The sequence below is a fragment of the Psittacula echo genome (assembly GCF_963264785.1).
Source record: "Psittacula echo genome assembly, chromosome: 2".
Classification (NCBI taxonomy): domain Eukaryota; kingdom Metazoa; phylum Chordata; class Aves; order Psittaciformes; family Psittacidae; genus Psittacula; species Psittacula echo.
The window spans coordinates 30,069,611-30,086,617 of record NC_137737.1 but is presented as its reverse complement, the minus strand read 5'-3'; the positions used below and the strand labels follow the sequence as shown (position 1 = coordinate 30,086,617).

General features: G+C 35.4%; 1 protein-coding gene across 3 annotated transcripts in view; it reads right to left on the bottom strand.

The window, feature by feature from the left end:
* The window catches only part of DGKB (diacylglycerol kinase beta), a gene marked incomplete at both ends in the record, with an annotated part of 332,840 nt that overhangs the window by 191,253 nt on the left and 124,580 nt on the right, over positions 1-17,007 (bottom strand). For all 3 annotated transcript variants that reach the window (XM_080639402.1, XM_080639403.1, XM_080639404.1), the window contains one exon: positions 15,814-15,974. In XM_080639402.1, the coding sequence (XP_080495528.1) occupies positions 15,814-15,974 (161 nt within the window). The remainder of the gene's footprint in view (positions 1-15,813; positions 15,975-17,007) is intronic.

The following is a 17,007-nucleotide window of genomic DNA, read 5'->3' as shown; positions in this document are numbered from 1 at the left end:
CATACATCTCTCCACCTTTCCTCTTCAAGCCGTGAAGAAATCCATGCACTGTACTTATTTTTACTATTTTGTTCCCCCTGAAGTAACAACAAAATGTAAGAGATTGTAAATTCAACTAGTAAAACAAAGCCTTTCCAAAACCACTAGTAAAAACAAAGGTCTTTAGCAGTTAATTTAAGGATCTGTCTACTTGTCTGCAGTTTTCTTCAGTAGTTAACAAACATTTTACATAAATTTTGACACCCACCTCCCTTTTTTTTAACTAACACCTCCTTTTATTTTTTCATGAGAAGGTAGATACTCATAAACTCAAACATTAAAGAGATCATACATCTAACAAAGGAGAAAATTCCAGTCTCCGTGTGTTTTGTCTGGGTGATGGATTAAGTTACATTGCAAGATTCAGCTTCAAACATTAACTCACACAATTAGGCAGACATAATTAGACAGTCAAGTGAGAGAGTATTAGTTGTCATTCACTGAGCTTTTTCATCTTATGACCTGTACAGATTTACGTAAGTTGAAGGCCAAAATGGACTACAGCATTTTCATTTGACTAGCATTTATGAATTCATGTATCATTATATAAATATTACCTTTGATTGAGATCTCATTAAAGGTCTCTCTATCTCATATCAAAATGTCAATACACTCCTAAGAAGGGAAATGTCATTTAACTAAGGCTGTGCTTATTAATTTAGTAACTTCAAAAACTATCACAGAAAATCCCTTTTTTTCTCATTAGACACCTATTGTTTAGGTTTTTTTCCTTCAAAAAACGCTTAACTTTCTTCAGAGATATTTTGCAATGAAAGCAGAAAATAGTCAGCATTTGACTGATAGTTATCTTCCTGAACTGAAGAAGTAGCAAAGAACCCTCCTGTCACTCTGTTTCTTTTTGGCTTAACACAGCATTTTTTATCTAGACATTGGAACAGCCTCCTCTCAGTGTTACAATGTACTCAGTGCAAAAGTGACAGAACAAAAGAAATAAGATCACCACACTGAAACTCTCACTGAAATCAAGTGAGGCAAGTAGAAACCCAGAGTGCAAAGGCAAATTATTTTTAATTTTACCCAGCTTCTACCCAGGCATCAATCAGCTTGTCTGCTGTTTGGGAAGCAGGGATGTTTCTTTCTCCATAACCCTAGCACAAGTGAATGTGGTTGGATATTTCAGGTAGATGATAGATCAGTTATATATGTCAAGTCACATACCACCTTTTCAAACATGTCAACAAACATCTGACATAATCCCCTTGACATGGAGTTTGCATAAGATGGAAGAACGACAAAAAGAGTTCTCTTAGTCACCAACTACGGGATTTTATGGATGCAAGGCAGCAGACCTTCAGCTACTCTCTAACGCTGCATCAAGATAGACAAAGCCTGTAGGGATGAGAATTGGCTTTCAAGGCTATGTTTTTACTGATTTTTTTTTTTTTCCTTTTGGTCAAGATTGGAAAGGCTAGATCTGTAAAATCTGATGTATCTTGCTATTACAATATACTAGTTGTATAAAAGTTCACAGAATCCTAATTTGCATCTGCTTCTCCAGACAACACCAAGACTTATGCTACGTAATTCCTTTTGCGTTCTGTGTTACCCGATTTTTCTGAATGCCAAGGATGGACCTAAGAAAGAAGCAATGTAGAACATGCAATACATATGGATTAATTACTTTTCAAACATGGGACAAATCTGGCAAAGAATTTTTAGGGTAACAGTGTAAATGGCTAGTACTATGATCAACTCTGAAGTGACTGGTGCCAAGTCTGATGCTTATCTCAAATTGTGAGTTATAAAGTAAAACATCTTACTTACACAGTATAGGGAAAAATGAAAAGCCAAAGCAAAAGAGTAAGGAAAGCATATATGAACAGCCTAGACAATCCAGCACAGATGAGCTGCTTTTCCTTCATCATTGTAGCGACTGGAATGGCTGCATGAACAGTCTTTCCACTGCAGCAGTTTTGCATTTAACACCAAGGACAGCCTTCTAGGCAGGAACCCCATTACCAGGATGATACTACAGCCTGCCAGGGAAAGGGTGCCCTGTCTACATTAAATGGATATTGAAGAATACGTATGTGGCTTGGTGGTGCTAAACTAAAGTGCAAGTGGGTGCATATTCCAGGATAGTGCACTGTGTCGTGTGTGTTGATATGCTTGCACAGCTCTTGATGGGAGCATCTCCTACAGTGAGACTGTCTATCAGGATGCACTGAAAAGCACTAAAATGCTTGGTCCTATGACTTTTCATATTCATAGGACACATGGTTCCTATGACACACTCTGGTGTGCCACATCAGCCCATTGAGTCTTGGTGACGCCATCAGTAGCTACACAAAATGACAGCATAAGGACAACAACTCTGACCCATTCTTTGGCACGTTATAAGCCTAAGTAGCCTTGGGATTGCCACAAAGAATATGCAATGTTTTACCCTCAGAACTTCAGTTTAAATGAAGAAACTATAAAATCAAAAAAAGTGAATAAAGAGTTCCTTGGCTATGTCTGTAGAGGCTCTTTAGTACAAATTGTTCCAGTAAGGACATGGAATATCTTATGCTCAGTAATTTGCCTTGAGTTCCACCTGGTTCGGATGGTAACATAAGACTGTGTTTCTTGGCTAAATCCACCCACTTTCAGTTTAGTTAAATCATGTTCCTTTTGGGACGTTGCCATAAAAATGTAGAAAACATGCAGATCTGGAGATACAAAGAATATTTTTGTACTACTGGAATCTCAATTAAGCTATCAACTCTCTAGATATGCAAATAATACTGCAGACAACTCTATGTCTGTGAAATTTTTAGATATTTCCCCCATAATATTTCCCTCCGGTATAATATACTCTATAAAATCAATAGTGCACATAATTTAAATGGCTGATACACCTTGCTATTCATATATATGTATGTTTTGACACATGAACTCTCTATGATATATACAAGTCTCTCAGAACTAAATAGTGCTTGCTTATTTTTTAAAGAAGAGTATCTCCACTATCTGGGCCTTTCTTGCTCTTTCTTGATTTATCTTTCTCCCTCATAGCATCGAGGTGCAACAGCTATAACTACATAACATACGCTAAACCAGCAGCATACCATATTCATGATGCACCCAAAGGATCAGTAACTCAGATGAATTTCCTAGTTTTAACAGAAATTCTGAATGCAGTCAACAAGTAGACTGTTCTTCTAAACTAAGCCCACCAGAATTGGAAGGCAGAGGAAAGAAATTGAAATGGCTATTACACCGCTTATTTTCTTACCAAGAAGTTATTCTAATGAATTAATTTAAGAACTTGTTTCTTAAATTTATGTAAGTAAATATCCGTAAATTTAATTTGATATATAATGAATACAAAATGAATCTCCCTCTTTGTTACCTGTAACAGATTGTTTTATATACTGTGTTCTCAGAAATAACTGTACTTCATGTCCTCAATAGGCACTTGAGTCAGCATGATCACGATTTCTTTGGTCACTCACAGCTACAGACAGGCAGTCTGAAAAGACTCAGTAGGGCTTTGGTAGACCTGTGAAAGTAAAGTTCTGAGACAGGATCCTTACTGGCATGGGAAAAAGGTAAATGATGTTGTCAGGAAGAAGCTGGTAAAGAAACTCATTTACATAAACTCATTTAAACATATCAGGATTAAGTCTCACATGAAAACAGAATGATTGCAATTTCAATCTATGCTATTTTTCACAGTTTTACATGTGTACTCAGAGAGAGACCCATGTTTTCAACCCTAAAGCTTATTCACCTTGCTCTTGACTTCCATATAAAGTATCGTTGGCTTCTACCTTTCCTCAACACGTTCCTGTAATCACTAACAAGAAAAATTACAAAATCAAGACAAGGACAAAGATTTTAATTTCATTTGAATACAGATGCTTCTCAGCCTTTGTGCAAAAAACCCCACATCATATTTTCCTGATATCCTTGACACTTCTTTTAAGAACAACTAAGAGCAAAAGCACTAACAAGATGAACATCCATCAGAATTATGATAATGTGAATTAATTAATACAATAAACTCTCAATCATTACTTAGTATATTACAAATTTCATATAGAGAAAATAACAACTTACATATATAATGAATAATACTGTTATAAGTTAACTACACAGTGTAGCTGATTTAGTTGCATTTAGCTAAGGAGTTCTGAGCTCACTGCAGATTATATCTTTAGGCATATACTCTCATTTATAACTGTCGCTTGTGACAGTAGCTGTTGGCTAGGGTCCTTTGTATATCCTTCCTTTATGAAAACAAATGCAATCCCCTCCAAAACAAAGCAATCAAAAAACTCCAGAAAAATCCCTGCATATACAAGACTCAAAATCTCTACTAGCTAAGGTAGGCAAAGACAAAACACTAGAGGACTGCACGTTTCATTTTACTGCACTTCTGACCACAAAATATCCTCCTTAGTAAAGTTATAATGCCTCACTGCATTTTATTTTATATAACAAGCCTTTTAAATAATGAAATTTAACATACATCTTCTCAATTCTATAAACTGTTCTGTTTTCCAATTCCTTATAGATTAAAAAGGAGAATTTAGGCAACTGCCAAAGACTCACAGTGATTCTTCTTGAAGTTTTTACTGACTACAGAAAACAAGTCACTTTCTAGCCTTTGATTTCACACCAGAAGAATAATTTTACATGACAGGAATGGGTAATAACTGATAGCAAGTGCACAAGCTACTCATAAATCTAAACCAAGGGAGTCTTTCTTCGTTCAAGGTATTCAGCATTTTGTTCTAACCTCATAATGAAAAGTCAGATGAAAGAGAATCTCAAATATCTGAAATGCCAAAAGGAAAAATGTGGGAAAATAGGAGGGGAAGAAGGTATGTCAAAGTTACCCACACTATACTCCTACGTGCCTTTTTCAGATTTACTGCAAAACTGCTGGAGCAGGAATGAAATTCTAAAACAAATCTCTTAATCATCCCCACTTCCTGTGACTCTGAAGTAAAGACTGGTGTATCTCAGCCAGATAACTTTGGAAGGCAACGCTTTCAATGTGTTTTCAGTGTGCTCCTCCCATAATATGGGGATGCAAAGACCAAAGCAGTGACCAGTCTTTTAGGTCACTTTAGGACAAACACATGCCAGGATTGTTCATTGCAGGGGAACAGACTATCCAGTTTGAATTAAGACTCCCAAACTGCATGTTTTGTAGACAGAAGGGACTCAGCATCAATTGCTACACTCCTACTGAGCCAAATTACTTGCTAATTTAAATATAGCCCACAGTACTGCATTTTCACTGAACCTGATAAAAACCTACAGTGAATTCAGAACTCACTCCGTTATTCTCACTGAGCTATAAGGGAAATTACATACACAATTCTCAAACAATCTATGTGGTATATTTTCTGGAAGCTGCAGCACAGACTGGCGTATATTCACATTTTAACTCTACAATTAAATAAACGGCCAATCACAATAATCGATTTTTTTTTCAATTTCTTTATATTTACATGAAACACAAGAAATGGTACCTCAGGAAACTATAATTTTTTGTAGTAGTAGGATTCATTAATTAGTAGAGTAAGCTATGAATCTTTGGTGCTCTGCATGAATGTATCTTAGACATTGCATGCAGTACAGTGCAGCTCTCTTGCTAGGGTACTTTAATATACCTTATGAATGGTAGAAGGTTACAATGGCAAGAGGGATTTACAAGGTAAACTAAATACACAGTGGTAAAAGGAAACCAGCTGGCAGGAAACACCACTAGCAGTGTTGCAATATAGGTATCACCAACTCTAAGGCTAATTATTTCTGGTTATGGAATTCGCATTCTTCATGTCCAGGGAAATATTACAGAATGGTTTGGGTTGGAAGGAACCTTAAACACCATCTAGTTCCAACACCTCTGCCATGGGCAGGGATACCTTTCACTAGACCAGACTGCTCAAAAGCCTGAAGACAAACCTTCAGAGAGGTTCTTATTGCTCCTTATCTATGATTTATTTTACAGATCCAGCTTTCCATGGCATGTAGTATATGTTTGTGGCTTTCTGCCATATGAAAAAAATAACCACCTCCAACAAAAAAACCCCAGCCTCCATCACCACTAATTGCTATGTATTATGTCCAACATTTCTGCAGGAGAACTTCAACAGCAATGAAAGCTGAAAGAATGAAGATTGTTCAAACTTGCAAACAGCAAAAGCCTGTAAGAGTAATTCTTATGGATTGTAAATTCTAAAGACAGCAATGTTTGGAGATCAAAGGAGCTAACTATCGAACTTCTGAATGAGATAGTATTTCAAATCTGAGATTGAAGCTGTTCTGAATATGCTGGTTCTAAAAGACAGCAGAAGTCTCTCCACAGATAGAGACCACTTCTACAGATTTGGCTATAAGACTAAGGATATGATATACCCAGTACCAACAGGGAACTCTTAAAATTATATTTACATTCACACATAAATGAGTTGCTCATTCTCTTAACCCTTTTTGCACACAAAAAAAGTTATCTGGATTACAGAGCAATAATACTGTTTATTCTGAAATATTCTTTCCCTGACTGGTACAGAAATAATGCAATACATTACAGGTTTCCATTAGTGCATTCAAAGTGACGGCCTCAATTCATAGAATCACTTAAGCATGTGCTTATATTCATATTAGTTCAGCAAACCAATAAATATGGTTTTTAGTTATGTATAACCACAAATATCACTTCAATAATTAACTAGGTTACACCAAATGCTCAGAATTCAACATGTGCATTTGTCCAGCCATATTAATGAAACTGCAGATAAAATGGTTAAAAATTAACCAAGTATTTAACTGCTTTGCAAGATCAGGAAAGTTTAAACACATACTTAAATGTCACACTGAATTAGTATTAAGATGTGTATGTGCTTAAATTCTGTATTGAGTCAGGGACTAAATAGCAAATGTCTTTAGGATATTTTCATATGGGGAAAAAATTAATAATTTCTTCTAACCACCATGAGCTGCTATGATGCTTTGAAATTTCAAAATATGTGACTACTGCAAAACTAAAATTAATTCCCTTTTGTAAATGATATATACCATAATAAACTAATTTTTCATAAAAATAAATATGTCCTAAAATAATGTAGATGAAATAAAACATGATGGGATTGCATTGCTAGTTAGAGCAACAACCCTACTTAGACTCTGGTACTTGTGACTAAAAATTCTTATAGCCAAAGTTTTTACTGATGATAATGAACTGTTCTTTCATGAGAAAAGCCAAAAATCTGGATTCTTTGTAAGATTTTTCTTACAGTTTTGTTTGTTTGTTTGTTTTGTTTTGGGTTTTTTGTTGTTGGGTTTTTTTTTTTCTTTTGTTTGGTTTTTTTTTTAAATTTTGTAGTTTTGGAAAAACAAGGGAAAAGAATTAAGGAAATGTAATGGATGTCAATGACTTAAAGAGTATAGTGATGGGGAAGCAGACCCATAACAAGCTTAAATTTATGATTATGAGAATTAAGCAGTCATATTTTTCCCCACTGGTAGAATAAGCAGCTCTTAGTAACTGGTTAAGGCTGAAGGATATTAAATCATGACCGTGCAAATATCTATTTGTTAATGCATTTTGATAGTAACATATTAGGAGTCATAAAAGTACACTTGTTTTTGTTGTAGACCTTTACTAGTTTGTCATAATAATTTTGCGGAGAACACATCCTGATTTTATTATTACTTAATAGTATTAAGGAAGTTTCTCCTTTACTTGGTAACTGATTATTTTTTTTTTTTTTTTTGATTAAATAGTATGTAATACTCACTTGTTTCTCAAAGAACTTACAGAACATTTCTAGGCACATTCAGATATCTTTATTGCCTTAACTAAATACACTTGAAAAAAATATTTTTGCTGTAGATCATCCAAGTGAGAATATCACCATATTGCTATGAAATCAATTATCACGTTGTAAAGACTGAATGAAAGACTGAGGTGTTCTACTTGCTTAAGTTCTGTTTTCGCATCAAAATTCTGTATCTACTGATGTTAGAAAAGAAGTCATTCATAGTTGTGGAAGTTTCTGAATTGCTGTGTACAAGTTAACCAAATGGACAAAAACAACAGATGGAACAGGCATCTGGATATCACAGCACTCTTCCAGGTTACTGTCTTAATTATTGTCCTAGAGCATTCCTCTCCTTTTTTAACTCCCAATATGTTCTTGTGTATGTGTTTGCACATGTATTCAAAGTTTCAGCTGAAGGGACTTTGCAGGATTCTTATTTAAATCCTGTCTTAGTAAGCAGACAGATAAGATGTTTTCCACATCTTAAGTATCTTGTGCAAATGAAATAGCCTGAATAAGATTAGCTATAGCTTTAAGCTTACTAAGGAGCTTGATTCTGTTGACAATGACTCTTTAGGGTATGTATGCAGAAGAGCACCAATAGTGAAGATCCCAAGTAGGCTCAAATGTAAAGCATACACTCAGCTGATTAGCCTAAACAAGGGAGAAGCAGCTCTGGATCTACATAGAATGTAAGCCTCTAAGGGACTCTGCTTTTATCCTGAGAGACAGCACATCTTCCTTTCCTTATGGTCAAACTATGCGCAATCTATGTAAGTGTGAACAGAGAGAATATGTATGTACGTTACATACATAACAGCTACATGGCTTGTTCAAAAACATGAGTTAGTCGAAAATTTTAATGTAACCTCGTCCAAGAGGAACAAAATTTGAGATTAAAAATCAGAGTTACCTAGTCTGTCATTCATACAAACTTGTATTAAAGAACAATGCAGATGTTTGCTAGTTCAATTTATTACGCTCCAATGCTCTAATTACAGAGCTGGAAGTGGCTCAGTAACATATGTTCTGTAATACCCTATGCAGTTACAAAAATTCAAATTATAGCTAAACAATGTTGTTAATAGTTTATCTGCTATTAACATCAGATAAATTTATGGTTTATTTAAAAAGTACAAACAAAACCCCAAAACAAGCCCCCCCCCCCCCCAAAAAAAAAAAAAGGGAAAAAAAAAAAGAATAATATGTTTAAGTTTGAAGATTTTCAAAGATTTTCAGTGCTGACCTACAAGGTCACGTTGACCTAATTTGGGTTCCACACAGGCCAAACTCTAACTAATTCAGTGGTAAAACAGTAAATTCTAAGTTATGCTTGCTTCTGCAAGACCTGCTTTAGGACTCTCATTTTAGCAGCAATGCAAACCTATTCATAATCTCAGCATTATTTGCCACAAAACGGAAAATTATACAAAGTGCTATGACTAACTATAAAGGAAGTCAATGGGAGATAGATTAATTTTATGGTTTAAATATTTTTAACCTTTCTGAGGTCACTTTTTCTAGCTCATATTATTTCTAAGCTTTTAATCAAGTAATTCAAACCCTAAACCTCCTGTCTACACAACTCTGCCTCCATCCCACACCCTGCATGTCTCTGGCTTGTTCCTAGAACTCCTGTGGTTCTCCTGCCCCTCCCAAGTATTAGAAGGTGGCCCAGGTAGAGAGAAACACTGAGTCATTTCTCCTGAATATCCACACTGAAGAGAAAGCACAGCAAGACTAAGTAAGTGGGTTATTTTTGCTCCCTTTCTCCCATTTTTCCTATCCCTCAGGATATAAGATGGCTTCTGTCCCCTTCCACATGCTCTTTTCAACCAAGCATTTAGCAAAAGTCAAGGTTCTAATGTTTAATCACAATGGAATATTTAATGAGACGTTCTTTGAGGAAGCTTTTATCAAAATACTCAATCTGTCTCACTTTGAAACAATCATTTGAGAAACACTAAAAATAAGCATTGTAACTTCCCTACATATTAAACATTCTTTAATAACTTCTTCTCAAAAGACACACAGCCTTAATGGTCACTCAGTTTTAATTGATCATTATCTAACTAAAATTGCATGACAACTAAGTTAATTTTCCCTAAGCTTAAAAGGATTGTGTCTTCACATCTTAGCATTATACAAAATTTTTGCCCATGCCGCTATGTGGTTTGATTATGGTGCAGAAGCAAGTCCTTCTCAAGGTAACAAAGACTGTCCTGATGTTGTTTTCTTGTTTCTTCGTATTATGTGAGTATGCCTCACTGTCAGTTGGCCGTTCACCTTCCATGTCCTACAGCTCAGCAAATAATCAGCAAATGAGTATTTCAGCACCTTTCATGCATACTTGTTTTGTGTGTATTTAAATTGGTTATATTCACTGTGAATTTCATTGAATATATACCCACCCATTTTAGAACTAACAATATGTGTTTATGCTTTGTTGTGACTGCATGACTGGTGAAAATGGCAAGATCTGAGATTAGACTTGTGAGCAACTGTTTAAAAAAAAAAAGGTTTAGTTTTGTGGGTATCTATATACACTTTTTTGATCTTACTTTTGAGTAATGCTGAATACATTCGTGAGCATATGGAGGTTTAGTTTGAAGATTTTGTTTGTTTGGTTTTTGTTTTGTTTGAGATTTTTTTAAGTTCATGCATTGCACTGAAGAGTCTTTACTGAATTCTGTGAAAATACTTCTCTATGCTAAGATAGCATGCTATATAGATGAGTGAAGTTTGGGGTTTTGGTTTTTGCTTTGGGGGGGTTTGGGGTGAGCTGGTTTTTGTTTGGTTTTCATTTTGCTTTTGTTTGGTTTGGTTTTTTTTAATACAGGTTTGGGACGCAGACATTGAAAATAAATAGGATAAAATAAACGAGATGCACATGGGTATGCCAGTAAACAAGCTTATTTGAAGTAACTCTCCTTCTACACATGTTGACCCACCATTAACAGTAAGCAGCTGACTGCTTGAAGAAAGTAGCACAAGTTACGTTTTATCCATGGAAAAAGGCTAACCATGACAAATACTATCTGCAAGCTGACACACTTTCTACACACACCCTCCCTTTAATAGTTGGTAACCTCAGCAAGCTGGCTACATGATGTGACATGACTGAAATTCTGTTACTGCAGAAATGCACTGCAGTCCCACTGCCTAGAGCACAGTCTGTGCTATCACACCAATACTAACAATACTGAACTCTGTCTTTCACCATAACTGTGATACCAACCTAGTGCACAAATGTAGGTTGTGTAGATTATGGGGAATAGAAGTTTTTATTTCTGAAAAATGTCAGTAACTGAACTTGCCTTTGTTTGACAGCCTGATGTTTTCTGCCTCTATCACATCTGCTTACCTGTCCTCTAATATTATCAGTTATGTTTGTCCAGCTCATTGAATCTGTGAATTTGCAAGACAAGCTCCCATTTTCAGGTGGCCCTTCTATATTCTTGAGGTATTTTGTTCTGTTATGGTTTGTTGAGGAGGAGGTTGGTTTTGGTTGTGGTTCTTTTTTTTTTTCTTTTAGAGGAAATATGACTTGACTACTTTAATACACATTTTTCTTGGCTACTTAGCTTGTTTCAGTGACTCCAGCATTACTGGGAAGCAGATGGAACTTCTCTCCTGGTATCTTGCCATCCTGACAGAATGATGGATGTGAGCACTTGAAAAATCTTCATCTTATTCTACATGGCTCTTAGATGTCTTCTAGCTCCTGCTTTGAAACTGACATACAGCTTGGCTTACGCTTTTCATGGTGTTTCCGTGCTTTGTGCTTTCATCAGGTTGAACACTCCACGTACATCTCACTTTGTTTCTTACTTTTTTTTCCTGTACTTATACACAGTATAGTACATATACCTATGTACATATCAGACATCTGAGACTGATATTGAAAAAATGCTTTTGACTTCAACATGCTAATCAAAGTTTTCACACACACAAGTTACTGTCAAACACTCCTTTTCAACTTAGTGTATCATTTTCCTTTCAATGAGTAAATTGCTTTCTGATTGCTACCTGTGTTAACTAGATTTGCAAATGAGAATAGAGCACAGGATGTCATATTCAGCTTCAGTGAGGTTTTGAACACTCTCTACCCCACCATTCTTGTATCCAAGGTGGGATATTATGGTCTTGATTGGTGGAAAACAGCTTAAATAAACAAAACAAACAAAAAACCCTGATAGCAGCCAGCAAGCACCTATGAGAAGGTTATCGAGATGATAAAGCCAGGCTCTTCTCAGTGACACATAATGGGTGGATAGGAGACAAAGAACGTAAGTTGAAATATGAGAGATGTGGACTGGATATGAGGAAAAACATCTTCAGCAAAAGGACAGTCAAGTACTAGAACAGGCTGCCTGGAGGGGTCACGCCATCTGAATAACGTGACCTGCTCTCACAGCTTTATGACCTGATTAGAACAGGAGATGGGACTAATGACTTCCTCCAATACTTTCCAACCTGAACTATGGTCCTAAAGCATTAAGAGCCTCATGTCAAGCACAACTTTATTGAGTTTTACTCCCCTGGCCTTTCTAAGTATACATTGAGATTGTTGTCAAATACAGCTTCTGCCATACTGGTACAAAATTCATATAGCAGGTTCTGCTCATATCGGGTTAGAGACTGTGCTTATTATCTGGCATGAATCTATGAGGCAATGAGCAATATGGTGCAGGTTACCATTAGTTTTCGCAGTGCCTCAAAGAAACAGTAAAAATTAAAGGAGTGTGTAATTCAATTAAGTGCAAGTTTCTGTACGTAGGCAGGAAGAATCACCTATGGGAAGTCCAAATGAGATATTAAGTAGTGGTTCTTCAGAACAGTATCTGAAATTAACAATGAATCACAAGTCAAATGTGAATAAAGAAACACATGCTAATAAGAAGGCTAATTTTTCTTCATAAAGGTATTCTCTGGAAGACATAATTAATTCTTTTTTCCACTCAGTACTGAGAGAACACCAAATGCAGCATCGTGTCTAATTGGGAGCACTATGGTTCCAGAAACACATGGACCAAAGAGAGTAACTGGACTGAATTCTCACATTTTATCTGAACACAGATAAAAGAGAAACGTATGATCAGATGTCTATAAAACATTTTCTGTGAGGAAAGGCTGAAGAAATTTGAGATAGAAGAGCTACAGAACACAAGACTAAGGGATTATTTGGTAGACCTTCTAGTAAGTAATAAGTAGTTTAACAGAGAAAGTGAATATGTTTTCCTTCTCAGCTCTGTAAAGGACAAAATGACCTGAGTCTAGACTACACCAAAATTATTCAGGTTAGACATAACAAAGAAATTTCAGAGTAAGGACAACAAAGTAATACAGTAGGTCACCACAGCCACATTTCCTCTACTGGGAATTTCTAGAGATAAACTGGATAAACATCTGCCAGGAATTAGGCAAGTGTCATTGATGCTAGCTTAGGGAGAGGAGCGGATACATGACTCAATGATTTTCTATGGTTCTACGAATAACATCATCTGTGATATATATTTTTGTTAATCGTTGTAGGCGGCACTAGGATTTTTTTGTTATAGGCTTAACTCCAGTTATGTTGTTGGGTATAAGCAGCTACGGACTGACGTGCAACTTGGTAGTAGGTTGTTGCTTTCCCAGTTCAGTACTTCCCAAAGCTTGTATTAGATACCAGGAATTGAAAAATATCTGCTTTTATGAAAACAGCTTTACTTTAGTTGTAGCCAGGTTTGAGTACTTTGTCTATTTACATAAACATTTTGCCTGGCTTTTCAAGAATTGCTATGCACGTTACCTAATATATGAATGACACAATTTTAGCAAGTTTGAAATCCCATTTTTTATTTTCTCCCTTTGCTTTGTCTTATTCACACCAAAGAAACTGAGAAGCAGTCATTTTACATATTTCCACATGTGACAAACTTGGCAGATGTTACTCATTTAAAAATGCAATTTTACAATTTTAGAAGCTTTTCTCAATCCAACATATTGTACTGTCCATTCCTGGTAAAATTTCCTGGTGCTCACATTTCTATTATGTAGAGAATCATATGTTTAGTCTTATCAAATTAACGAATTTAAAGTTTTTATCTGAAAACTGAGTCTTCTGGTTGTTCATGAAGCCTAGGGTATAGATTAGAGCCTGATATTTTCTTGCAGCATTCTACAAGTAATTTACGCTGTCCTTAATAGTATTATGATCTTGCCACTGTATAATTCCAATTCAACTTCTTTTTTTTTCTTGAATGCAATTCTCTTTTCTTCCCATGAAAAACGCTAAAGGATTCTTTGAAGCCTAGCACATTCACAGACGTCCCAGTATCTACTTGGCATTCAATTTCCTGTTTCTGTCCTACGTCTTTAAATGTGGTGGTACTCTACATTTTAGAAACCATTTAAATTGCACTATATTAATATATAGGTGCAAAATCTTATCCTTCCTCCCTCTTAAGTCTTGCTTGCTTCCTTAGTATAACACACTTATTTTCCTTCATCATCTGTGGGCTTTAGCATCACAATTCCCTTTTGTCAGTCACTGAATATGTCCCCCTGTGCTGGGAATTTTCTGTTATCATGGTACTTATTTCCTGCAACCAAAGATTTTCCATTGTACTTTTTCTCCTATTTATGGATTTCATTTTGCAGTTTTGGTGCATATACTTTGCATTTACATACTTTCATATACTAATTTTATGTTATTTCTGTTACTTGTAGTCATTCTCTGTACTTCCTGTGAACAACAGAGGCCAAAATCCAAACCATATAAGCAAAAAAAAACCTCCAACAATTTCTTATTACTTAAATATTTTAACCTTGGGCAGACCTGATTGTTTTTTTTCAGCATTTAGGACGATACACTACAGGAAGCCAAGGAATGTTTTTAAGGACATTGTCTCTGCATGTTGCTGATAAGCACTATATAAAAATCACAGAATTGCAATTAATATGTAAAGAATTTATCAATCACTTAAATCCTTGCTAATGCTGAAGCACAGTGATCAAATAAACTAAGTACACATCCTTAATTTGCTTGGATTTACAATGTTGTATGTTGTATTTCCCATTAAAATGCTTTTCTGTAGCAATCAAAATATTGGATTGCAGAATTATATATCCTGTAAAGGTGGATTTTGATTTTTATTAAGAAATATTACACAGATTTATGTAAGATACGCAGAAGAAGTTGATCTCAGAACAGCTAGCTCTAGCTATTGGAGGGCATGTTCCCAAGTCTAATTCATTAATTAGACTTCATTTGTGTCCGACTTAAAAATCTTATTCATGAATATTCAATATGTAAGATTTGGACCTCATTGTGGCGCCCCCTTCTGCTTGTGTTGGAAAGCATATCCAAAACAAAGGCTGAAGAGTCAGACATGCCTCATTTCCCTCATTTACAGTGTGAGTAGCAGATATAATGGAGAACCTCAAGCTGGAGATGCAGTTCCTAGGACACAAAATGCTTCTTAAACCTCTTTTCCTCATAATTCATTCTAACTGTGAATACCACTGTAAGACAGAACTGAGAAGATACTTGTGGTACTGTTTTTTGTGTTATTATTGTATTATTTCAAACTGCCCTGAAGAAATAAAGAATACCACTGTTCTTTTAAACAGTTCTGATTATGTGGATGCTAATGGAAAAGGTTACTTAGAGTTCTTATTAAGTGATTAGTTTGCCTTTATATTTTTATAGGACCTTCATAATGACAATATAAATTTAGTGTTATGGCTGCTCATAAACCATTAGGAACAACACAAATATCTTCCTCATTGATGCGAAGGTAGAAGGTCCTGAAAAATAATTCTGGTTTGAATGTGTGGAAGTAAATTTATGTAAATTGCTATCAGTCATCTATGTATTCATTTCACTAGCAAAACAACATTATAAATGACATGTAGCCAACAATCCTTCACTTGAAGACATGAAATGCAAATATTTATTCAAAACAGAAAAAGAAAATCACTTAAGGAGAAGCATAAGTCTTACCACACCAATAGAAAAGTAGTTATTGATGATGTTGTAAGGCACTGGGTCTCCTTTCTCATCTTTATCATTGGGTATTACTTCGAATTTCCACCTGTCCAGCAAAATCTCTGAGCTGTTCTCAATGTCTTTTAAGATCTTCATCAAATTCTCACCTTCATAACCTATCAAAACACGAAAATGGTTATTTAATCAAGCATACTAGAGTTTTGTTACATTTTCTTTTTCTTTCTAGATGACTGGTTGGATGGGGCTCTGAGCAACCTGATCTAGTTGAAGATGTCCCTGCTTGTTGCAGAGGGAGTTGTACTAGATGACCTTTAAAGTTCCCTTCCAACCCGAACTATTCTATAATTGTAAAAAAATCTACAGATTTCACTGGACATCAAATTTATACTGAAGAAAATAATTTGATTTTCAAAACTTGCCGATCCCTTGAATGTTCCAAATTATTATATCCAAAAAGCTAATGTTTTACTTTGCAAAATGTTCTTGCTATGAAATTAGTCTTAGTATTTAAATACCTTTGATTTAAAAATTTATGGAATAAAGACATACAGTAGATTTGTCTGATTAAAGTCTGACAAGTGACTGAAAAGTTAAAAGCTGTCTACTATTTTTTATTGATTGCTTCAATGTGGTATAGCATAAGAAATCCAGAATTTCAAATCTGTAACTGATGACTTATCAGCAGAACTAACATTTTTCCATCTTTCAACAATTATGAGCCCCCTTCTGCTCTGTAGAGATCTATTCTTACTTGGCAACAAGCACTCACATGTCTTCAGGTATTTCACTAGTAGTAGCAGTTCACCACACTGTATACTAAATTCAGTGGAAAACTTGTTTTACATACTCCTGAGTATACACAACATACAGTATGGATGTGCACATGTATAAAAGGTGTGAGGATCTTACTAAGTGACATTATAAACTCTGAAATCAGAGTAAATACCTCTGCAATAGATAACTAAGATTTATGGATTCATTTCTTTTTCAAACCAGAAATAAATTTTCATATTCAAACAATATGTACTTCCTGGGTCATTAACAGTTTGAGCAAGCAAAGCCATTCAAAGCGCCTCTGCTCAAAACACATTGCTGATGTATTTATTGACAGTTGTATAGTATGTTTTTGTTAGTTACTGCCAACCACTGCATAACAGCAGGATGCAGGTCTATTTGTCTGCATCTTTG